Raw genomic sequence first — 27,147 nt, 5'->3', positions numbered from 1 at the left:
AAAAAGGTGAATCCATGAAAGTAACACCCAATCATCTAAACAACATGTACAATCAAAGACAAAAAAAACTTTTAAAATATTGATTACTCTCACTAACTGTGTTGTTAATGATTCTATTTCAGGTAATTAGGAACTTGAACTTGAGCTATCTTCATATAAGTTCAAGTCCAACATAAAATAGAACCTATCAAAAGGATAAATCACTCAAGTAGTAAGTAGAAATGAAAGGAAGGTAATCCTAAGAAGGACTATGAGACACTAGTATAATTTGATCCTCCAAAAGTGGAACTAGAAATGAAATAGGATCCTAACTCTGACACCTTTAATATGGCCAAAGAAAAAGAAGTCTTGAGTGGAGAAGGAAACATTCCTATAGATTCCCTCGCCTTGACTAGTACCTTCATGACACTGGAGAAGACTACCATAGCACCCAAATGACTTGAAAATTTTGTTATGAAGAATTTTTTTATCAATGATGTAGTAAGTAAATGCCTAGGAAGCACATCTAAGAACCAAAACTGTTGGTGTAAATAAGTATTTACTTATTATACTTACTTAAGTTTACTTAGGTTTAATGCATTATTTAATTATTTTGCATTATTTTATTATTTTTATTTGTGAGACACTTAGAAGTTTGCACACCTTTTTGAGTTTTCATGTAGACAACACAGGAGTACACAACTCTATTTTAGCACATGCTATCTACAACACTATTTTGCATGTCACACCCTTCTAGGCTTATCCTCTCAACACCGCACTTACTTCTGTGCTTAATGGAAGATAACCCATGTCTGGTGGACATGTGTTTGGTTGCATGACACATCATGGTGCTAATTATGAGGCATTCTAGATGTATCTCAGAGGCCTTTATATACAAGCACTCCTAGTGTACTTTTACATTGCACATTGCATTAATTATGACATTGTCATTCTGATCATACTCTCTCTCTCTCTTTGGTCTACTATGTACTTGTGTTTGAGTTCTTAGTTCTTGGGTGAATTTTTCCCTTAGGAAAATTCTTACATGGTGTCAGAGCAACTTGGAGATTTTCTCATCACATAGCCATTCAAGACCACACTTGCTTCATCACCTCAGCCTGAATTCAGAGTACTGCAGAAATTGGGAGCATCTAGAGCTAGATCTTACCTCGCCATTATGTCCAAAATGCTAAACCCATGAAAATCAACTATAAACTCAGCTACCTTGGCCCAAAGTCGATTGTGAGGCAATTTTTTTTTGCAAATTGGAACCCAGAGGCCTCGATTTGCAGTATGGGTATGGTCTTTTGTAGATCTTATTAATTCATTTTCAAATTTGTTATTTTTCTGTTTATTTCCATCATATTTTTTGTAAAATTTTTGAAAAATTTTTCCCTTTCGAGGACGAGTAGAGAAATTTTTTTTAGCAGACCCGGGCAGTGACACCCCAGATCTGTGAATTGGAGGGTATATTGTTTGTTGTAGGGGGATATTTATTAATTGCAAAATAGTCTAGCAATTCAATAGTTAGAATCCGTACTACACATGACACTGCAAAAGTACCATACAAATCTGCATACTACACAGTGGGTATAGCTCAAAATCTGGCCAAACCCACAGTGGTGAGCGAACCACTTTCTCGCCACTGGCACCACCTTAGACAATGGCTTGGCGTGCTCTTTATTTCCATGTTTGTGTAGGCTTGTTTTTATTTAGTGCCTACAAAACCTACCCCATGAATGTGGGATATTTCCCATAGCCCTCCAATGCGTGATCAGAGTTCCTAGGCAGCACTCTAAGATTTTGCACATCATACATGGTACAATTACCAAAGCTACTGATGCTAAAGAACTCATTCATTGGAAAAATCAAGACTGACAGGCTTTAGGTGTTATCAGGAGTTGTGTACATGGGGATCTTCTCTTTCACATTAAAAATCGTTCAAACTCTGAAGAAGCTTGGGATAAACTTGAACAATTGTATGGTAAAGTGGATAAAGAAAAGGGATTTCAGATTAAGGATGATCTACTTCAATTGGATCCTAAAAATTATGACACAATTTAGGATTACATCATCAAAGTCAATGAGTATAGGGCACTTTTGAAAGATTGTGGAAATCACATGAAGGATGATAGGTTGATTCATCACATCCTCAAGAAGTTACCTTCTGAGTATGCCAACTTTGTTTTGAGTTTTAATACTCATAGTTTGACCATGGGATATGCTTACTAGAATCCTTCCTTTGATGGATTTGCAAACATGTTGATTGTTGAACAATCTCACTTGGTGCATTTTTGACTTCTAAAGTCATCAAAGACCAAAGCCTTGGTGGCTAGTGATGATCCTAAATCAAGTCAAGGGGGGAAAAGAAACAACAAGAAGAAGTAGTGGAAGCAAAAAACACAATCTGAGACACAACAATCCTCCTCTAAACAAGGAAATTCTTCTTCTAACAAGAAGGGAAGTAATGAAAAGAAGGATCGACTCTTTTCTGCATACTGCAAAAAGTCAAATCATGATGAGCATCATTGCAAGACAAAAAGAATCGATGAGTTAGAAAATCTACTCAAGAAGAACAAGATTCAAGTGCAAGGTACTTCCAAGGTTTCTACTCCTACCGCTTCAAAAGGTAAAGGTCAAGCACTTATGGAAAACACAAGTTCTTCAGAATAGATACTTGACTTAGGTGCCTCTTACCACATGGGTTCTTCAAGGGAAGGCTTTTCTTCATTGATGCAGTCAAAGGTACCACACATCTTCATGGGAGATGAGACTAAGATGGAAGTTAAAGGGAAAGGACATGTAGAAATGGAAGATGGGGAATTCAAAAAATTTCTCTACATTCCAAATCTAAGCTCCAATCTCCTATCAGTTTACCAAATCACTCACCTTGGAGATGGTCATACGGTTGAGTTCCTTCCCGATTTAGTGATGGTGTGTAGTCTTAAAGATGATTCATTGTTAGTAGTGGGGAAAGTAAATGATGACAAGAGGTTATACTCCTCCCACTTTGTGCCTACGAGTCCTTCCCAAGCCTTGTTAACATGAAAGCTCATGGTTGGATTTGGATTAAGCGCAGATTTTGGATTGGCTGATGAAGGATTTCCTAGGGAGAGTCAAAGCTATATGACAAACCTAGGGAGGATTGCCTGGAGATTTTTTTCTTTCCTATGGATGGAAGACTTCAAGGGCATGCTGTCAAAAAGTGAGTTTTGCTTTCCTATGCGTTGGATTGATGGAGATTGTGTCAACTTAAGGATAGACTAATGATCCTATGGGCATGACACGAGATTGACCACTTGTGGATCCCAACCTTTAGCTCAAGGTGATGAGGGATAACAAGTGACAAAGCTAGATTACCCTAGACAAAGCTCTGACAAAGGGATAACCTTGGTGAGGCTGGTGGATTGGTCAGATTGATTGGATAGCAAATTCTAGCAGAATGACAACTCTCTAAAGGCTTGGGTGTGATTTTGGATTGGGTTGCTAGCTGGCTGGGGGGGATTATTTGGAGAGACTTTGGATTTGGGATTGTTCTAAAGCAAGGAACTAGATAGATTCGATTGCAGCGGGGGAGCTTGGATGATTTTTTGATGAGGCAGTGACTACGCTAAGTATGCCTTGAGCTGGGATATTTTTTCTTTTTTGGGATTTTGACCAAAGTTGGAAAACATTCATTCAAAATCTATGAACAAACAAGCAGACAAAATTTTGGAGCAAGCATGTCAAACACACCAACATCCTAGGAATCTTTCTACAAGGATGAAATTTGGTTTAGCTAGGGAGTCCTCGATATACGCAAGGTACGTGAGGCCCAAATCTGTAGATGAAACCAAAACAATGTCACACAGCCGAGAGGAGAGGTAACCCACTTCTCCTCTTTCACTTCTCAAGGGTATAAAGCTCCTTGAGGCTTAGCTCGAGTGACAGAATTTTGATCCCAAGAGAGGTGTCTTTGGATTCACCTCCCAATCTTTATACTCTGCCGGAACGCTGGAGTTGAGGTCGTCCAAAGGGGTGATGAAATCCCCAAGCAGGGCTCCTAAAAAGTGTAAAACAAGACCACATACGTGATCTTGGGCTTTAAAAGACACGCGTTTATTCCAATTGATGATTTAGATTTTTTAAGCTATGCTTGAAGACAGTTGTGATTATGGCATACAATGTTCATTCCAATTTGACAGCATCGTCAACATAATGAAAGTCGAGAGATCATCAACATAAGAAATGCGAGCATTATTGAAAATACATCCAAACCATGCAATGTTCATTGATTGTTAGGAATTCAAGATTGAGTGTGAGTTTGTTTTAAGCCCAAAACAAAGATGTGTGAAACTCGATTGCCAAGCACGTGCTCAGAGGCCCTCCACGTCAAGATTTGTCCAATGTTTATGCCCAAATGAAGTGTGAGCAAGATTAATGTGCATTCAAGGAATTTTATAACTTAGAAAAACCACTAAAGACCCAAGTGAGTGGAGTTTGATCTTTGTGGATCACTTAACACCCTCTTAGGTAGACCCATCCCCTTAGATGGCGCTGAGATTGCAACCAATGGTTAAAATTGATGGGTGATTAAAGAGGGTGAGTCCAACGACAAACTCACTCAAAGCATTTTTATTTGTTTTTATAACTTCAAAGATTACAAAAATGTAGATTCTTTTTATGCTCCAAAAGATGATTATTTGATCTATGGCATTCAAGATTGGATTTGTTGTTTTAATCATGCATTCATAAAATAAAAAAAACTTGATTTTAATCCATGGCACTCAAGAGTGATTTTAGCAACATACATTCAAAGACAAGTGATTAAACATTCAAGTTTTTTCCTTTGAGCATTCAAGATTGAGATTTTGTGTGTTGTTTTAAGAAGTTTGAAGTGCTTTGTTTTAACCTTAGATCATTCAAGATTGTTTTGGACTCAAAAGTGAAAATGACTCTTTGGACTTTGGTTTTCATTCAAGATTTTGTGTTCTAGTTTGCATATTTTATGCCCAAAAATGATATTCCTAGATTGTTTTGATGCATGAAAAACCTAAGAAACATTCAAGATTTTACAACAAGACATTTGTTTGGAACAAATAACAAAGCTTTTAGGACAATTTTTGACAACCATTTAGGACTCTTAGTTTTCATGAGATTTTAAAAGAACTTTAAAATATTTGCAAATGAGGTTCATTTTATCCTTGATTGATGCTTTGAGTTTGATTTAGATTTTTGTGTGCACTTAGTGTTGATTTTAAACCTTTTGAAATGGAAACTTGAAGTTCTTTTTAAATTCCCAAAAATGAAGTGTTCCTAAATTTGCATGAATGCATCTAAAACCTTGATGTTGCAAGGATGCAAATGATTAGATTGGTTTAGTTTCACTTGTTAAAAGATTTTTTCTTTTTTGCAAATCTTTAATTTTTTAATGGATTTAAGAATGATTTGGGGGTTCATTTTAAGGACTAAAAAGAAGTGTGTATGATTTTTCTTCCTTAAAAAAAATAAAAATGGCCAAGATCTCCCACAAGAGGAAGAAGAAGAAGTAGATGGAATAAGAAGAATATAGACAAGAAGAGGAAGAAGAATTCCAAGTTATTTGTCCACCTATAAGCTTGAAAAATCTGCAAACACTATGAGATATACTATGAGTTCCTTTGTCTTCTTCATGCTCATGTGGACCTACAGAAACGATTTATACAATCCTACCAATCACAAAAATAAGCAAAATTAGCCAAACTCAGCAAATGACATACAAAACTTGACTAAAAAAGCTAATGAAGATGACCCATGCGGGGTCCCACCTGGTGTACCAAAATGTATATGAGCAATGTTAGTATGCTAATAGAAACCAAATTTAAATAAAGCTTCTACAAACTAAACAAAATTCATAAACTTCCAGATAGACTAAGATGAGCTCTCAATTGAGAATATGAGCCATTAATGGGCTCTCTCAATGAGAAGCTCTCTTGTTGAGTAGCTTTGTCTAAATAGATAGGATTTATGCTCAAGCTTATGCTTCAAAAAGGGCTTCAAATGGAGTTGGAATTTGGGTGTGAGTGTATGGTTTTGATGTAAAATGGCTTCTTAAAATGGCATTATGACTTTTCTTCATGGATTGTGTTATTTTGCAAAGGGGAAGGATCCAATTTATAGGCAAGAGGCTTGAGGAATTGAGGGCTAAGATGTAAGGATGGGGAAAAACTCATGGAGGGTTTAGATTGCATGAGAGGAGAGCACATGGATTGTGCTTCCTTGCAACCAATCAGAGAGTGGCACATGTCACAGGGTGATAGGATGGAGGAAAGGGCAAGGATGAGTCAACAAAGGAGGCTCAAGAGATAAAATCTTCATAAAGACCCTTCATAAGTGCTTTGTAAGAACATTTATGACTTTGTGGGCTTTATAAAGTTTTGTGGTTGAGGATATTTGTGAGAGATACCATGAAATTCGAATTTGAGGGTTTAGGGAGGTTTTAAGCTTGCTTAGGGTTGTAAAAATGATTAGAGGAAGGGTTAGAGATGGCTTAGGACTAGGCAAGTGAATGGCAAGTGGATTACAATTAATGAGGGTGGGTGAAGGAGGAGATATTTGTTAACTTTGTCTTGAGTTAGCAAGTCTTAACCCATGTTTAGGGAATGTGACAAGGTTAGGAGAGGATTAGGATTAGGGTTAAAGACATCTTCTAGAAGAGTCTAGGCTTTGGATGAGGTTGAAGACTTTCTAGAAGAGTCTAGAACTTCCTAGGATAAGATTTTATGAAATAAATAAAGTTTTATTTATTTCAAGAGTTTGGGTTGAGGAGATATTTATTAAAATATTTTTAATAAACATGAGGATTAATATTTAATCTTGATTAAATATTTTGCGTTGGGATTAGGGGTAGGAAATGATGGGATTAGCCTTTAATCAAAATTAAAGAAGGATTAGAATATTTTGGAAGAGGTTAGTGGTCTTAAGGAAATTGGCCAAGTTTTGGGCAAAATTTTTTATTTTTTTTTATTTTAGGATTTTTGGTCAATTTATTAATTAAATAATTAATAAATAAGGAAATAATGTTTAAATATGATTTAAACATTTTTGGGAGGGATTCCTTAATTAAATATTTTTAATTAAGATAAAGGGATTTAATGGCATAAAAATTAATTAATTAATTAATTAATAAATGATGATGTCATCAGGACTTTTTCAAAAAATAAAAATACTTTATTTTCTAAAGGTTTTTAGGTGTCTACAAGAAGACTTAAGAACTTTTGTAGAATTGAGGGGAAATATCTTTAGAACTCACCAACATTCAGTCTGCACAAGACAAATGTTGCAGCTATGAGGATTAGGACTCTCAAGACCATGGCAAGTTGCATGATTAAGGCCAAATCTCTCAATCCTACGCTTGAAGTTGAAGCCATTAGCAGTGCTACTCACATACTTAATAGGTCTCCTAATCCAACCTTAGATGACAAGACTCCTTTTGGGGCATGGTGCAGAAAAAACCAGTTGTGAGTCACCTTAGAGTCTTCGGTTGTCCAACATGGGCAAACCTATCTTCTAGGAGTTGCAAGGCACCGACACCTAGGCCTTGTACCTTCATCGATTATGAAGATAATGTGAAGGCTTATAGACTGATGGATCCTGAGACACATGAGATCTTTGTGGAGAAGGATGTTCACTTTGAGGAAAGTTCTTCCAGCTTGTCCTCTACTCCTCTCCACACAACATAAATAGTGGAAACTAATACTGACACTAGTGATAGTGCTTCAACAGGTTCAGACACGTGGGGTTCTATTAATAGTTATAGTGAGAGGTCACATTAGTCCAGTCCACATGCTTATATTGCCATAGTGAAAGGTCCAACACATCATGGTACATCTCATTTTCCAACTTCAGCTTCAGTTGACTTAGGAGACAGACTTGAGGACTTACATCTTCTCATTGATGATGATTCTTCTATAGTTGTTGCAAGGGCTCACTCTGACCCTCATGTCCATTCTCTACATGATCAATCATCACAATTTGGCATGATTTTGGATCCTTCTGAACAAAAATTAGTTGGAAGGGGTGAACTTCAGCATCAGCACAAGGATACTTGAGTAGGTTTTAGGGCCACCATACATCTTTAGGAGTGTACCTTTTCCATTTTTTCTTCCTAATGGGAGGAACACTATTATGCAGTCATGGACCAACTTCTTCATCGAAGCAACTTTCACTTGTTGGCATTCTTCTTTTGGGGGGGGGGGGGGGGGGGGAGCCTATTCTATCTCTCTTCCTTCTCTTATTCTCTTATGTATATATTGGATGTATTTTGTAATGGAGGGGTCTTGATTACTCCATCCATCGATGCATCCTTACTTATCTCTCTTTTTGGGGGAGAGTTTTTCCCATGATTTTTTCCCTCTTTCCCCACTTTATGAGAGATTTGCATCTTCATTATGTACATGGGTACCTAACATGGCCTAGTAGCTGGGACCCATTATGCATCTTCATCCTAGTTCGTAAGCTCAAGGGCATTCCCCTATGTTGCACTTAAGGGGGGGTGTTGGTGTAAATAAGTATTTACTTATTACACTTACTTAAGTTTAATGCATTATTTAATTATTTTGCATTATTTTATTATTTTTATTTTTGAGACACTTAGAAGTTTGTGCACCTTTTTGAGTTGTTATTTAGACAACATAGGAGTATGCAACTCTATTTTAGCACATGGTGTCTACAACATTGTTTTGCATGTCACACTCTTGTAGGCTTATCCTCTCATCATTGCACTTACTTCTATGCTTAATGGAGGATAACCCATATCTAGTGGACATGTGCTTGGTTGTATGCCACATCATGGTGCTGATTATGAGGCATTCTAGATGTATCTCAGAGGCCTTTATATACAGGCACTCCTAGTGTACTTTTACATTGCACATTGCATTAATTATGACATTGTCATTTTGATCATACTCTCTCTCTCTTTGGTCTATTGTGTGCTTGTGTTTGAGTTCTTAGTTCCTGGGTGAATTTTTCCCTTAGGCAAATTCTTACAAAAAAAAAAAAAACTAAATCTAGGATTGAGTTTGATGAGAATATAGAGCACTAGATTGTAGGGGTTGCTAGACCAGTCCAGGAAAAAGAAGATATTGAAATGACTACTCAAGACTATCACGTATATAAAAGGTAGACATTGGGAAAGGAAGTAGACTAGCTAATATGGACATTATTTACTAGATTTGGAAAGCTTCCAAGGATAAATAGGACATGAAGAAAATATGAAAAGTATGGCTCACTATATTAACGTTATTCAACACCCTTAACCATTACCAATCAATGAACTTCCTTCTACGATAGATATCAAGTCTCTAATCAATAAAAAAGGTAGTCACTAAACCATTTGAGGGGTGGGTTGAATTTTTTCAGGTAGAAGCAATCAAATGGGTTTGTTTACTAAGTGAATCTTGAAAACAAACTACCAATGTGTTAAAGAAAATAGAATAAAAAATAAAGTCCCATGAAAATAAAAGAGAAAATAGGTCAAAGAAGTCTTGTGGATGGAAGAAGTCCAATAATACATCCTACAAACATTTCTTGTACAAAGACCAGGACCAAGACTTAATGACAAAAATCACTATGTGATTAAAGATTACATTGAATGGAGAAATGAAGCTATCATGCAAGGCATTTTTGACATGAAGGAATTTATCAATGGAATTGAGGTGGTAGATGATATAATTAAAAGATATAGTGCTTAACAAGAAATGCACTAATGTGGAGAAAAAATTGGCTAGATCTGTTGAACAAATTACTAGAGACATGTAGAATCAGTTTGAGAAGATTGAAAACATCAAAATTTCAACAACATAGGACTTTTTGAAAGTATCTCACATAGAGGCCATGATTATAATCAATTAGAAGCATTTGGAAATGTGTTAAACAAAGGTTAACAAAAATCTCAAAGAAAAAGAAATATGGAAACAGAGCATTGCATATCTCAGCTTGCCACATCAATAGACCATATCTACTTTTACTTCTTCTTATGAAAACTTCGAAAATGCCTGACTGAATTCTAGTTCATAATAGAAATAATAATATTTTAGAGCATTTGGGGATGCCTAACAAGGGATGATCATCATAGTTTAGTTTTACTCCTTTTTTATGCTTTAGTAGTTTGAGTAGTTAGGTAATTGAAAAAATATTAACCCCTGGAGGAGTAATTTTCATCATGGTTAATTTCAGCCCTATGTGGCTATATATGTGAACACTTGATATTGATCTAAGGTTAAATCTTGACAAATACAAAGAAGATGATATTTGTTTGATATCTATACTTTAATTAAAGTAAGAACTCTATGGTGAATGTTATAAAAATCTATTAGTTTTATGATCTCATTTTCTAAATGTTGGATATTGTTGTCCATTCCTATGTGACATTTTTTTTTCTTGAAGAGATAGATCATATATGAAAATGCAAATATTTTATCATAAATAAGGTCTTATTTTAATCTAAAGAAACATAGGGAAGAAAAATTTAAGTTGAAGTATTTATTTCATAATAATAACAATCATGTGGTTGATTATTCTTATAAAATTTGAATGGTTTTTTAGATGGTAAATTCTTTTGGTTTTGTTAAATTGAGTGTTTTTTTTACCTACTGTATTTTCTTGTAAAAGTACTTTTTGTTAGAAATTCTCTCTCATAATGAAAAATTGATGAATATTATTGACATTAAGGTCAATTTGTCTATTAGTGACTCAACACTTCGTCAAATGGTTGCATTTCTATGAAGCTCAATAGTTTCTATTGAGCTCATCATTCATCCAACAATGTTAACCAAGTGTCTCAGTTTCCACTGAGCTAAATAGATAGTTTGCAGTTCATGCCAAGATGCATAGTATCTACCAAATATCAAAGACAATTTTCTGTATAGCCTGAGTGTAGCAGTGTCTATTGAGCTATCTACTAGATGTGATGAAGACTCTAGTGTTAACCAAGCTTTGTAGTGTTAACCAAGTACTAGAGTATCTACCTAGCTTGTATTGCTAACAAAGTGAATCTAGTGTTGACCGAGCCATGTAGTTTCAACCAAGTGATTTGATAGTTACCAAGTTTCTTAGTGTTCGTCAAGTCACACAATGCTAACCAGGTTCGAACTACTCAGAAGTGATTATTATGGATTGAGCTTCGACTTCAACTAAATGCCAAAGTTTGAAGAGTGTTGATATTGTTTTTCAAATATCAGAACATTACCAAGCTTGTCTTCAAAACCTGAGTGATAGCAGTTGGGCCAACTTTGTGAAATATGATGAATTTGGTATTGTAGCTGACTCTAGAAGGTAATGAATTGGATTGGTATATATGTAATGCATTGTATCATATCTAAATAAGTATGCGAAGAAGAATAAGAAGTATATGAGTAAAAATTGAAGAAGACTACAAGTAGTATAAGGTATGGCTAAGATTTATCTATCACAACCAGGTGATCACAAAAATACAAGGAATGTCATTCAACAAATCAAAGTTGTAGATCAAAGATTAGTCATTGATTCATTATAACAAGTGTATCAGTTAAATTCTTTAACTAGGTGGACTTACCATTCTTTTTCTAAATCTCTTAATAGAGTGCATACTTCATTGTATGTTTGTAAATCCTTTAACAAGGTAAACCTCATATTGCTTATTGCTCCTAATAGGAAAAATCACCAGAAGTGGTCAATTGTAAGCCTTAATAGGTTAACTATATACTATAGTACTAAATCTTGTGGGTATCATCTCCACCCTAATTTTAGTTTCTATTTGAAAGGTTTCTAAGTCACCATATCTTGTGTCAAAGTGTTATGAATAATTTGTTGCTTTCATTCTTTCATACATGCTATTAGATCAGAATAATATATGAAGTATTAATTGGTGAAGTAAGTTAAATTTTTATTAGTTCTTGATTCACCTCTCCCCTCCTAGTAATGTAGCCTACCTTATATTTCCAATAGAATATATTTTAGAAAGGTAGCTAACCCTAAAAAAATATATTAGCAAAGATTTTTTCTTTATAGAAACTCACTAGTTGACATTGAAATAATCTTTTTCCTTTAGTGTGGTAGTAATAAATTCATATTTTTCAAAGGATAAATTGTTTGTTAAAATAATTGACCATATTTTTTACTTCTGGAATGATTGTTCACTCCCATGTTCCAATTTTTATCAAAGATTTGCGTTCTTCTTTCATTTATTCTTCCCATTCATCTTTTTAAATTTTCTTCTTCATATGTTCTTGTGGTGTCAATGTGCATCACCTAAGCAATAAGAGCTTAGGTAGAAAAAATATTTCTAAGACCTTCTTCATAAATATCTTGGATACTTCTAGTTTTTAATCAATTTTTAATATCACTTTCATTTGATTCTTCTACTTGTGTCTCTTCTCTTGTAGAAGATTGAACACCTTGACTTTGATAATTGGTAGAAGTGGGATTTTATTCTTCAATCAAAATTGGAAACAAAGATAATTTTGGAAAGTTATCATTCTTAACATCTTCATGAAACCAAATGTTTCTTGCAATATGAATTTCATTTATCTCAGGATTATATAACCCCTATCCTTTTGATTCCTCATTACATCTAACCATTATAAAATTCTCACTTTTACTTTCAAGTTTGTTCCTTCTCTCATATGAAATGTAGGCATATGCATTACAAAAGTGTATTCTAAAATAAGATATTGTAGGCTTTCTTCCACTTCATGCCTCTTCTCATATTAAGTTTAACACTTTCATAGTAGATGTTCGATTCAAGATATATACAGTGCAGTATGAACTACTTCAACCAAAAAATTAGCTTCTAGTTTTCTAGAGTGAAGCATACACCTAGTTGTTTCTATTATCGTCATGTGTTTCCATTCATGAATTGCATTTAGTTGGTTTAAATAACAGATAGTTTATTTTTTCTTTATTCCATGTTCTTTACAAAAATCCAAAAATACCTTATTCATGTATTTAGTCCCTCCATCAATTTTGTTATCATTAAAAAATTTCTACTTCTTTTTTTCTTTCTTTCAGTCAATTCTTTAAACACCTTAAAGAATTTAAACACTTCATCTTTCCTTTGTAAAAACTACCCCTAAATTTTTTTATTATAATCATCTATAAAGGTGAGATCTTACATTGATACTCCAATTGAACGTGCTTTAAAAGGATACATTACATCACTATGAATTACATCTTCAGAAGCCCGTGCATGATTTGTAATCTCTCCATAAGATTGAGATTTTCATAATTGACATCCCCCAAACGCTTATGCCATTACCTTCTCATATCATCATATTAGGCAATAGTGCACACATTTTAATCTCCACATTTATAAGTAAATTATTGAAACTTATATAGTACATTCTCCCTTTTACCAATTGTAATAACTCTATAATTATCATTGACATCTTTGATTAAGCACTTATCATTATAGAATTTTAATTTATAGCTTTGACTTGCAATTTAAGATATAACAACTAGATTTTTTTTTTTATTCAACAACTAGCTTCACATTATTGAACATATGCTTATCAATATTGGCATTCCCAATCACTTTAACTTCTAAAGAATTTTTATCTCACAAATATATTTTCTCCAAACTATTTTCAGTTACGATTCAATTTGTTCTGGATTATGAAACATGTGTTGTGTTTCTTGAGAATTAATAATACAATCATTGATGAAACTATTATTTTCTTTTAGTGCAAGAAAAAATTCATTTCTTTTAGAATAGCAAAACTTTGTAGAATTACCTATCTTGTTCTTTGTATGTTTTATTCTATTTTTGAGGCATTTATTTTTCTTCGGACTCATTTTACCATAATAATTACATTTTCATTTAGTTCTATTATGATCTATGGATGAAACACTTTTATTTTCGTACTTCCAATTTCTTTCTTTACATTGATTATCTTGTGACTTCTTATAATATTGTTTTCATTTTATTACAAATGCTTGAGATTCATCATCACATTTTTTCTTTTCCATTCACTTGAATTTTCTCTTCTTCAACTATCTTGGCACACAATTTATTTTTTTGTATCTAATCCCTTATAAATTATTGATAAGATCTTGGAAGACTTTGTAGTATAATTTGCACAAAATCTCTATCATCTGTATCTTTTTCAAGAGAGGAACCCTCAATATTTTTTTCCTTTCATATTGGATAACTCACCAGTTAGAGATAAAATCTATACATTACCTAAATTTTAATATAGACCCTTCAAAATTTCTCATAGTTTGACTCCACTTTTCTTATTCTAAACTTCTAAAAAAACCTCCTCTTAAACTATAGGCTTCATTAGTGTTGATGCCTTAATGTCCCTTCTATCCCAATTATCTTGATCATTTCTTGGATTTGTAGGACATTGATTACTGCCACTCATAATTTCATAACAATTTTGGAGAGTTAGAGTGGTTTCTCTATGAGATACTCAATTATATTAATTTTCCCCCAAGATTTCAAAAGAAAATTAATATCCAAATTGAAATTGAAATTTTGTTATTAAATTTTGAAAAAGATTGTCTTTCCGTTGCTACAGCAGTCTTCTTTTGCCCAGAAATAAATTGTTGCAAGTATAAAGATTCATTCAGAGAAAATGCATATATTCATAGCCCAAAACAAAAAAAGCTTTGATACCATGTTGAACTTGTAGAAGGAGTAAATTAGAGAACAACATAACAATAGAAATAGAGCAACAAAATTAAGATTAAATATACCAAAGATGCACACTAAAAATTTAGAACTTTATTACAAATGCAATGTAATTTTAGTTGATTGATGCTTTTGTATAGATTTCAAAGAGTTTTTGAGAATCTGAAGAACGAAGCATTATAGACAGTTTTAATTTAAATATTCTACAAGAAAGAAGCTTACTGATTGGAAAGTTTAGAGTATATAATAAATGCATTTGTATTATTAATAGATAACTATTATTCCAACACAATTTTATAAAGCCAGATTTGTAGCTCAAATTTATTTTTTGGAGTTTTATATAATCTATATTGGACTGTGGGCTGTGTATTGATTGAAGTTTCAATTTTCTTTTGTATAGATTTAGAAAGTCTGTATTATATGAATAAGAGTGTTTTCTTGAGGAATTCTAAGAAGAGAAACGTGAGAATATAGCCAGTATTTTAGTATATGTTTACATGATAAAGTAGACGATGAGCATTGAAAGTGAAAGGAAACAGGACAAGTAAACATCGGACCTGTAAGTTATCCGCACAAAGATAACAAAAGTAAAGTAGAGGTTTAGGAGACATAAGCACTATTGTCCGATTAGAAAAATACATACCCCACGCCAATATTCATTAAATTAAAACTTACAAGCAACAACAATCAGAAGGTACTCTTCATGAAAAAATTTCATTCGGTTGGCCCGCAATTACCAATCTCAAAGAAGGTGTCATTAGAACAAAATCGACTTCAAATGTGAAAATTAGAGACTCGGATATTTGTTTTTTAAAACATATATCTTCATGTGCTCTCTGCCCACGCTTTAACCTTCTCTCTAGCTTGAGAAGCCTGCACAAAAGGCGATCATAAAGTTGAAAGAATTTTATATATAAGTATGTTATGGATCAAGCGAATTCTATAAACCAAACGGAATGCTTATGATTTTATAATATAACAATGCTTACTTCTCGATTCCATTTAGTTCTTAGTGTAATAACACTTAGAATAATTGTCTGGAGTGTAGTTCCAGAAATCATACCAGCCCAAATTCCCTGCACTTTTAAAAATATGTATTATTGAAAGTCATTTATATAAAGCAAAAACACGATGACCAATATGTATTATTGAAAACCATTTATTTAAAAATATATATTATTGAAAATCATTTATAAAACAAAAACATGATGACCAATATATTTTATTGAAAACTATTTATTTAAAAATATATATTATTGAAAATCATTTATATAAAGCAAAAACATGATGATGAATATGTATTATTGAAAACCATTTATATAAAGGAAAAATATGATGACATATTTAAGTATGACATAAAATAACTGTACCTTCACTCCGAAATCAAAATAGTATCCTAACAAGCAGCCAAGTGGAAGTCCAAAAATGTAATAAGAACCTAAATTAATATATGCTACTAGAGCTTGCCAGCCTGCTCCAACTGCCACACCTATAAGAATCATTTTAAATGTCAATTTTCAATTTTATAAATAATATAAAGTCAATAATAATGGAAGTGGGCAAGTCTTAGTCACCTCCAAAAACAGGTTGTATGCTATTTAAAAGCATGGTAAAAGCTAGTAGAGTTGCAAGGTTGGAAACAGCTTTCATCACTTCGTGACTGTCAGTGAATGCCACTGCAAATTGATTCCTTGTAATGAAGATAACAACCATCAAAATAACTCCTATTGACAACATTTGTGAAAGAACAGTAAACACTGCAAATTTTGCAGCTCTTGGACGTCCAGCTCCCAATTCATTTGAAACTCTTACGCTGAAAAACCAACCATCTTGTAATATTACTTCCAATATATCATTACTGAATAGTCATCCCTTTTTTCAATGGTTCATTTTTGTAGCACACATTAAAAATAAATTTTATATCATAGTTGATGGATAAATTTGTATTAAACTAATGTAGAAAGTATACCTGATAGCAGCATTGAATCCCAAAGCTATCATCAGCTCCCACCCCATTAGATTCATACTACAATAAATGAATTAAGTTTTGTTACTAATACGAAACAATTGAAGAGTATATGTCAAAAAAGTTTGAGCAAAACATGTTGTGTATACGTACCATATAGAAATAGCATCCACTGCAATTTCCGGATTTTTAAGGTAGCCAGCCAGAAGTATGAGAAGGTTAAGATACCAACATTCCAAACTATTTTGAATACAGATCACACATTAATAATCAATCACATTTTCCTTTATAAGACGATAATTATGCCATTGAAATTATGAACTTACCACAGCATTACACCCGATGCTAATGAAAGGCGAATGAAAGCCCCAAGATTGCGAAAGGCTGCCCAGGTAAAACCTCCCCATGCCTCTTTGCAGGTGCCGCTGAGAATATAGGCGAACTGCGCCAAGACAATGAACCACCATGATATGTTGAGCATTAACGCCGCTCCCCACAGTCCACATCCCCACTTGAATATAAGCAACCAGCTAAACAGCACGTGGAAAACCAGTGCTCCGCCAGCAATCGCCGCCATGACTAACACCCTGCTCTGCGCCTGCAAAAACTTTGCCAGCGGAAAATTCATGGCATAAGCGAATAACTGCGGCAGCATCCACCGCGCGAATTTGCCTGCCGTTTCCGCAATATCATCTTCTTCACCGACGGCCTTCAGAATCTGCGTAGAGCAGATATAAATGGTGCTCATGAGGCAGGCGGTGATGAATAATATAACCATAGAGCGCTGCATATAAACTCCCAGCATCCGAAGTCTTTTGGCTCCGAATGCCTGCCCGCATAGAGTCTCCAACGCACTGCCCATTCCCAGCTGAGACAGTAACAAGAGAAATCAAATATTTCTTGTTTCTTGAGGGAAGAAACGGAATCTAGAATAATAAACACTGAAATGGAGTCTTTTATTTTTGAAGAGCAGATAAGTAAGCTGAAACAATGAGAGCAAATTAACTTAAATATATTGGATCGTTTCAAAGCATAACGAAATAATAACAATAAGCTCAAAATCGAATCTTTTATTTTCAATGGAAAACGGACAAAGCAGAAAACTGCAAAATCGAATCTTTCATTCAAGGTAGAAAAGCTCTTTCATTGTTTGAAAGCAGAACCATAAGCTAAAATGATACAAAAGAAAATGTCAATCAAATCTTTTATTATTCAAAAACAGAAGAGGCCGGAGCTCAAATAATAAGGACAGCATATTAAATATTTTACTGTTTCAAATCAGAAAATTAAAACGAAATTTAAAGAACTAAATGTAAATCTTCAGCTGTTCAAAGCAGAGCGGTGAGTTCAATTACTAAGAACAAATATTAGTTCTTTCAGTGTTGGAAAGGACAAAAGTAAATTGTTATAATGAAGAAAGAATTGAAGATTTTAAAAGGCGGAATAAGAAGTTAAAATAATAAGAACAGAATTCAAATCTTTTATTGTTCGAAAGCAGAGCAGTAAGCTAGAGTGACAATAGAACATTCAATCATTTCAAATTAAAATAGCAATAAAAATAAATAAAAACTGTTTGAGATCAGAATGTTGCATCCTACCATGACGCCAAATGAGAGGCCAGCGATTACAGAGTTCGCAATGGAAACGGCGCTTAATTCCAGATCGCCGATATGGCCGGCGAAGGTCTGTGTGATGGCTCCGAGTGAGTATTGACAGAGGGAGGTGGAAATAGCAGGGCCTGCCAGATACCACAGCTTCTTCGACTCTTTCCAGCTTGCCTGCACAAGTCCACTCCATCCTTCAATGGCCGGATTATCTTCTTCCAACTGAGTGTCGCCATTTCCAATTAAAGACCAACTTATAAGGGTTTCCTCGTCCATGGCCGCTTCAAGTGAAGAAAACGAAAATGAAAAAGAAAACGAGAGATACCATATATTTAAAGTAGAGGGAGCATGTAGAAGGTTAGGTCTAAAAGTGAGGAAGATGAGATAGTTCGTTATAATTGCCTATCACCTACACTTCTATAGGTCATTGTATGCGGAAATAAGATGTCAAATTGCAACTTGGACTATATCTGAGGAAGAATGGATAGATTGAAGACATTATGACCACGTTTTAGAATTGGTGAGAAGGACTGATATTATTCATGGAATGTCGAGATGAGAAAGATATTTAACCTACTACCAACACAGTTTCCATTTGAACTTTTGAACTTAATCTATTTTAAAATAAATAAACGAAAATGGAGAATATTCTATTAGAAAGTAAACAATAACCAAAAAAAAGTTGCATATTATTTCATGAGATACTAAGAAAAAGGGACCTTTTAAGAAGGGGTACTATGGGAGAGGCTTGGACTCTAATTTTTGTGGAGGGGGTGGCTCCATGATAATTTTTCATGGGGGCCTAAAGGTTTTATTTAAATCTTTTTCTACAAAATAGGAGCCCCAAATTTTTATCCCTCTGAATAAGGGGTGGGACTCGATTTAGCCCCACCAACTTAGAGAAGAATTATGTCATTTGTCAACAACCTACACTTCATTTTTCAACCAAAATAAAATCCCAACAAATAAATTAATGAATAATTTTATTTTTATTTTTACCAATCATGAGACAAACAACTTCTTTCAATCCAAGAGGGTTTTTTTTTTGTTTTTTTTTTTGAAGCAGATTCACCCATAAGACCAATTTCTTTTTAAAATATCCCTAAAAAATCTAAGCAACATCCACTCTATTTTTAAGGAAGTGGGTGCCCATAAGACCCCAACCTAAATAGACCTTATAGGTTGTACTTTGAATAAAAAATATTCTTAAAAGAATTTATCATACAACTACTTATGTTTATAAGTATTGCACGTGATTTTCAAAGTCACTTGTTTATCAAGATAAATGTCAATGAGTAAAAGTATATTTGAAGGGTTAATGCAACCTTCCATAATTACATATATTAATAGCATTAGTATAATTATTTATATGTTTGAAGTTTCCTATCATATTTAATTGTATAAGGAAAAGTGTAAAAAGAAAATAATCATTTATTAAAATTATGTTTTATTATTTTTTGATAGTTTTTATTTGTATATTGTAATATTATATTTTTAACAATTTCTAAAGTTGAAGCTTCATATTTTAATCTTTTTTTATGTGTTTGATTTCAAAACAAGAATTATGAATAGAAAATAAAATTAATTTCATATGGGCCTTTTATATTGGATAGTTTATGTTGGCATAACTAATTAATGTTTATAATGGGACAATGGAGTTTGTTGGCATAATGTTGATGATGACCTGATGACAAGATAATCAATTATATTGTTGTCAAACTATTTGACTAAATAGTTTGACATGTTTCCACCTATTAAATCAATGAAAGTGTAATTTACTAAATGATTTAAGTGTTCTTATTGTATAATAATTTTGAGTAATGAGTATAAATGGTAATTCTTTAATAGAACTCATTTATGTTGATCTGATTCCTAGGATCTAGGACTATTATAGAGAATGCTAACCAATTACATAAAGTTAATTTAAAGCTTTAATAAAGCAAAATTAACGTAACTGCAAATAGGAAAACACAAGATGAGATGATAGAAAGAGAGATAGAGATGCAACACATTTGATTTCGGAGTTCATCCGGGAAGGACTACGTCTCCGGGTCCAGCTCCAATAGGGGGACCGATCCGATTAAATCCAATAAATCAATACAAATGATTTGTGACAATTCCCTTCAAGCACACGCAGCAAAATTCCTCTATGTGCAGGAAAAATCACTTAGTCTCCAAATACATAAAATCTCTCTCACCATTTGCATAATTTCTCCCTTCATTTTCATGCCTTCAAAAGGCCCCTAAACCCTCTTTTTATACAAAATATTTGCCTAAAATAGGGCAAAACAAAAAAACTCTAATAATAGGCCTTCACAACAGTCCACCTTCGAAATCAGGCCTTAGTCATTTTAGGAATTTGTCATTATCCCCTTTTTAAGGGTTAGTTTCCAACAAATCTCCTTAATTAAGAAAGGAGGAATCGACATTTCTTAAAGATAAATAAAAACCATGCATATTATAAGCAAAGACACTCACGTGGCGTGATGGCAACAACATCTTTTATGATAATGGAGGTCGATGGTTCCAACCCCACACCGACCTCTTGTTTTTTACTCCAGTTACCACCGCCACTAAAACCATAAATAGAACATTTCTTAATTACATTTCAAAAGTTGTTGGTGATGTAATGACCACCGGTCGAATTTTAGGGGCTGGTGGTCACGAGTTCAAAACCTGGCATCGTGATTATTATTTTATTTTATTTTTCTTTTAAATTATTATTATTATTATTATTTTCCACAACATCATCTCAAACTTCAATCAGACATATCTTTCACATATGAACTCCATTTTTGACAAAACAAATGCCTTTGGAAAGCTCTCGACAAGATCTTCAATTTGAAACCCATTGTTGACCACTTTCAAGATGATTATTTTTTTCACCTTTTGACGACCTCTACACCTGGTTTGACCAAACTTTGACTAGCTATAACTTTTGCATATGAACTGCTTTTTTGCCTGTTCAAGTTGCGTTGGATGCAAAATTTTGAGGACTTAAAACTTATGCCATTTATTGGAGTTTTGGAGATACTTCAATTTTTGGTGAAAATATCCCCCGGATCAAGCCTCCCCACTGAGAAGCTTTTGGACCACCAAAAGTTTGATTACTCAGAATATAGGTGAGGGTATTTTTCCCTCACTTTACCAATCTCCATCCATCTTGCTTTTCTTGGATGCATCCCCTTCAATCCCACTCGAAGGTATTACACTAGTCCTCTTCATGAAGTTTTGACATTCTTGTCTAGGATGACATCTTCTAGCAATTCTGTCATATACTCTGGTGAAAGATCATCAACTGATGGAACCTAGACATTGATGTCTTCATCCAAGATCATTGGAGGCTCATATAACTTCAGATTCTCAACATTGACAACTGAGTAAATGTGCATGTATGGAGGAAGATTAAGGTGGAAGGCATTAGTACAAATCTTTTCTAAGATTTCAAAAGGACCATACCTGATAGGCTTGAGCTTCCTTCCTTCACCTTGCATTCTTTCCTTACTGATATGTAACCAAACTCTATCACCAACTTGGAACTAATGATCAATGTGATGCTTATCATGGCGAGCCTTGTATTTTGCTTGGCTCTGCTCCAACTGTGCTTCTACTGCCTGATGGATTGCTTGGACCTTCTGGATGAACTTCAAAGCCCTTTCTAAATCATGGCATCCATCGATGATATCATCCTTTCCAAAAGCAAAATCCATTGGTGTTTTTGGCGAATAACTAAAGCAAGTCTCAAAAGGAGACCTCTTTGTAGAAGAGTGTGATGCGTGGTTGTAAGTGTGTTGCACATAGTGAAGACTTTCATTCCACAACTTAGGATGCTTGTTGCAGTAACCTCTAAGTAGATGAACCACTGCTCTATTGACTACCTCTGTCTGTCCATCAGTCTGTGGATGGAAGGTTGTACTCTTCTTCAGCTTGGTATCCATGAGTCCCCACAAAGATGACCAAAATTCCCCTAAGAATTGAGAATTTTGATCTGATACAATGGAAGCGGGTAACCCAAAATGAACCCATACATTTTGAAAGTACAAGTGAGTAGTCAGTTTAGCAATGACTTTCTTTTTACAAGGCATTAAAATACACATTTTGCTGAACCGATCAACTCCTACATACAAATAATCATGACCCTTCCTAGACATAGGTAAACCCCCCACAAAGTCCATAGACACACTTTCCCATGGATGGGATGGTATAGGTAATGGTGTGTACAAACCAAATTTCCTATTACTTGGCTTACTGGTTGCACACATTACACATCCTTTTATATACTTGGTGACAGTTTCATGTATACGAGGCTAGTAACAATATTTCTGCAATTGAGGTAATGTCTTACTTACCCTGAAATGCCCTACAATCAAAGAGGTGTGTGCTTCACAGATTACATGTGCCTGTTCATCTTTAGGAATGCATATTTTTTCCAAGTGGTACAACAAATTATCCTGCACATAGTAATCTTTCTCTTCCACATGTTTACCCTGTATTAAAGCTGTATAGATATCCTTAAAGTCCTCATCATTAGAATATTGTTCTTGGAAACTTTCATGAACCATAGAACTATTCTGAAAGATTATCAAAGCATTCTTAACAGGAGGCCTAGAGAGCATATCTGCTACTTTGTTATGGGAACCCTTTTTATACTTAATTACCAAATGAAACTATTGTAAAAAACCCATCCACCTAAAATGCCTGCTCTGTTGCAACTTAGATTGTGAGTGCAAATATTGTAGCGGCCAGTGATCAATGTGGATTATAGTTTCCTTTCCCATTAAGTAGTGCTTCCATTTTTTAACACTCTGAACTAAAGAATAAAGTTCCTTATCATAAGTAGGATAGTTACTTACTGCTCCTGAAAGTTTTTCAGAGTGGTAGCAGACTGGTTTACCTCCTTGCATGAGTACAGCTCCCATGGCAAACCCGCTTGCTTCTATCTCAATCTCAAATGGTTGATGTAAATCTGGTAAAGCTAGAACTGGTGCAGTCCTCAACTTTTCCTTCAAAGTGTCGAAAGCCTTTTGTTGTGGACCTCCCCACTAAAAATTTTCCTTGGTACTGGTCAATGCGTGCAATGGTGATGCAATATAAGAGAAGTTTGTGATGAACTTTCTCCAGTACTAAACTGCACCTAAAAAGCTCCTGACTTTTGTAACTGTACTTGGCTTAGGCCATTTTACAATAATTCAACCTTCGCATGGTCTACTTTCAATTGACCATTTCGTACGACATAGCCTAAGTACACTAAGGATGTCTTTGCAAATTCACATTTTGACATCTTTACATAGAGTTTTTCTTTTCTGAATACATCAAGTACTTTCTTTACATGAATTACATGATCATCCCAAGACTTACTCAATACAAGAATATCATCTAGATAGACAATGACAAAATCATCAATAAAAGGACGAAAGACATCATTCATGACTCTCATGAATGTAGCTGGTGCATTACAAAGCCCAAATGGCATAACCAACCACTCATAAAGTCCTTGTTTTGTCTTAAAAGTAGTTTTCCAAATATCATTTTCTGCTATTCTTATCTGATGATATCCGCTATGTAAGTCTAGCTTAGTGAAATAAATTGCATGTTTCAACTGATCAAGTAAATCATCAATTCTAGGAAGAGGGTACCTATTCTTTACCGTTATCTTGTTCAAAGCTCTATAGTCAATGCACTTTCTTTGGAACCAACACAATAGGAGAACCACAAGGAGAAGTACTAGGATGGATAACTCCTTTCTCCACGAGCTCTTGAACTTGCTTCTTGATTTCCTCATTCTGCAAGACTGATAAGTAGTACATGCTGATATTAGGAAGTGGCGCTTCTGGCTGCAACTGAATCTCGTGTTGTATCTCTCTCTTAGGAGGCAATCCTTTCGATTCCTGAAACAATTCATCATAGGTGGAAACAACTTTGACCATTTCATCTTTATGTTTTGGATCACATCCCTTAAATGCCTCAGATGTTTCATCTTCTTTGGCTTTTACAATCATCAACACAAAATTCTTACTAGAGTTGACTAACCTTTTCATCTGACCAGCATTAACTAGTGCTAGATTAGTCTTAACCTTATGTGCCCGTACAATGTATTCAATTTTATCTTTAAAAAAATGATACTTATTTTCCCCCCTATAGAAGATAGCTTGTCGATCATATAAATAGGGACTCCCAAGTACAAGACCACAAATATCTAAAGGAACTACATCAGCTTCTACCTCATCTACAAAGTTTGCAGTGATAGCATATCTTAACTTACATTGCTTGGTTACCTATAATTGCACATCATTGCAAACCCATCCAAGAGGATATGGCTTTGGATGAGGTGTTGCAGTCAGATTGAGCTTCTTAACAATTTCTTCTGATATCAAATTAACTTGAGAACATGTATCAACCTTATTTTTCTTGATGACAAATCGAATGTGAAATAATTCATTTCTTTTCTTATCATTCTTAGGAGAAGAATCTTCACTTGTACATGCACTTATGTTAGAAGAATTGGTAGCTAATGAAAGAGAAATACCTTTTCCTTTACCTTGGATCCCGATAGCAACGATCTTTGTTTCATCTCCGGAGTCAAATCCAAGATCCTGTTGAGCTACAGCAACAGTCTTTTGTTTGCCTTTATTTCCACCAAATCGCTTCGGCCTCTTTTTAGGATGCAACTTCCAGCACTTAGGATCATCATGCCCTTCTTTCTTGCAATGTGAGCATGTGAGTTTCTCACCCTCTTTCTTTACTGTAGTTGTCTTTTTACCCTTCCCTTTTCCTTTGGACTTTTCCTCAAACTTACACGTCTTTTTATCAGACTTATCAATGAAGGTACCCTTCCTTCTTGACTCTAAATGTGTTTCCTAGACACATACTTCATCCTAATTACAAGGATTCAGGACAAGAATAGAGTGCCTTAGGTAAGAATGAAGACTGCCTATATACTTGAGTAAAGTGTCCTGGGTATACAATGGGACATTTAATGAAATAGCCCTTTTATGAAACTCATGGGTGTACTCTTGGACAGTTTGACCTTTCCCTTGCCTAAAATGTTGCCAGCTCATCATTAATTGCTACATATGGCCTAGTGGGTAGAATTGCTTCTTTAAAGCACCAACAAATTCTGACCAAGACATATTTAACTTACCATGTTTTGAAGTTTCATGCTAGGTCCTACTCTCCCACCAAGTTAGAGCTACACCACCTAACCAAAGAGTGGCTAACTAAATTCTATCAAAATCATCTACAAGGTTTTGGACTCTACAGTAGACTTCTACTTGCTAAATCCAATCATCTAATTTCTCAGCATTTAACTCCCCACAATATTTTGGCAAGTCAAATTTTGCATCCAACTTAATTCGAGGCTTATGTCCACCTTTAAAAATATTAGAAGACTCAAAATGTGTAGAAGAAGGAGAAGAAGGGGGAGAAGGAGAAGAGGGAGATGACGGAGGAGATGGAGGCTCACAATCAGGATCACGATTAGCACCTTTCTTTTTCCCTTTGTCATCACAAGTTGCATGCATTTGCATCTTCTCTTCTCTTTCTTGTAACAAAACTTCTACCATTTTTTGCAAACTCTGGAGAGTCTTCTGGACATTTTGATCTTCTAAACCTTGTCCACCACCTTTATCTTCCATCTGAAATGGTGGATTAGCTCTTCGTTTTCCAATCTTAGGATTATATTCTTCAAGATCACCTTTGCCTTGATTCAATTTGGATCTTGTTAACATTAAAATCTACAATACTAGTCCAACAAAGCTCTGATACCAAATTTGATCTGATTCCTAGGATCTAGGACTATTACAAAGAATACTAACCAATTACATAAAGTTAATTTTAAAGCTTTAATAAAGCAAAATTAACGTGATTGCAAATAAGAAAACACAAGATGAGATGATAGAAAGAGAGATAGAGACACAACACATTTGATTTTAGAGTTCATCCGCGAAAGACTACGTCTCCGAGTCCAGCTCCAATAGGGGGACCAATCCGATTAACTCCAATAAATCAATACAAATGATTTGTGACAATTCCCTTCAAGGACATGCAGCAAAATTCCTCTATGCACAGGAAAAATCACTAAGTCTCCAAATACATAAAATCTCTCTCACCATTTGCATAATTTCTCCCTTCATTTTCATGCCTTCAAAAGGCCCCTAAACCCTCTTTTTATAGAAAAATATTTGCCTAAAATAGGGCAAAATAAAAAAACTCTAATAATAGGCCTTCACAACAGTCCACCTTCGAAATCAGGCCTTAGTCATTTTAGGAATTTGTCATTATCCCCTTTTTAAGGGTTAGTTTCCAACAAATATCCTTAATTAAGAAAGGAGGAATCGGCATTGTTTAAATATAAATAAAAACCACGCATATTATAAGTAAATCCACTTACGTGGCATGATGGAAACAAAGTCTTTTATGGTAATGGAGGTTGGTGGTTCCAACCCCACACCGACCTCTTGTCTTTTACTCCAATTACCACCACCACTAAAACCATAAATAGAACATTTCTTAATTACATTTCAAAAGCCATTAGTGATGTAACGGCCACCGGCCAGATTTTAGGGGCCGGTGGTCATGGGTTTGAAACTCGACACCGTGATTATTATTTTATTTTATTTTCTTTTAAATTTTTATTATTATTATTATTATTTTTCCACAACATCATCTCAAACTTCAATCGGACATATCTTTTGCATATGAACTCCATTTTTGATGAAACAAATGCCTTTGGAAAGCTCTCGACAAGATCTTCAATTTGAAACCCATTGTTGACCACTTTCGAGATGATTATTTTTTTCACCTTTTGACGACCTTTGTACCTGGTTTGACCAAACTTTGACTGGCTATAACTTTTGCGTATGAACTCCTATTTTGCCCGTTCGAGTTGCGTTGGATGCAAAATTTTGAGGACTTAAAGCTTATGCCATTTATTGGAGTTTTGGAGATACTTCAATTTTTGGTGATAATAT

The 27,147-nt window shown here is 34.4% G+C and overlaps 1 protein-coding gene across 1 annotated transcript; it reads right to left on the bottom strand.

The window, feature by feature from the left end:
- Positions 1–15,235: 15,235 nt before the first annotated feature.
- LOC149560218 (protein DETOXIFICATION 33-like) lies at positions 15,236–18,482 on the bottom strand. Its single transcript, XM_089823579.1, has 8 exons — positions 18,173–18,482; positions 16,901–17,442; positions 16,728–16,814; positions 16,578–16,634; positions 16,183–16,421; positions 15,979–16,097; positions 15,598–15,684; positions 15,236–15,481 (listed from the first exon to the last, which is right to left on the bottom strand). Exons 1-8 carry the CDS (start codon positions 18,452–18,454, stop codon positions 15,434–15,436), a joined length of 1,461 nt encoding a protein of 486 aa, XP_089679705.1. The 5' UTR covers positions 18,455–18,482; the 3' UTR covers positions 15,236–15,433.
- Positions 18,483–27,147: the final 8,665 nt, after the last annotated feature.

This window comes from Cupressus sempervirens, chromosome 4, assembly GCF_028749045.1.
Source record: "Cupressus sempervirens isolate cs-2001-9-10 chromosome 4, ASM2874904v1, whole genome shotgun sequence".
Lineage (NCBI taxonomy): Eukaryota > Viridiplantae > Streptophyta > Pinopsida > Cupressales > Cupressaceae > Cupressus > Cupressus sempervirens.
This window is presented reverse-complemented; position numbering and strand designations above follow the sequence as displayed.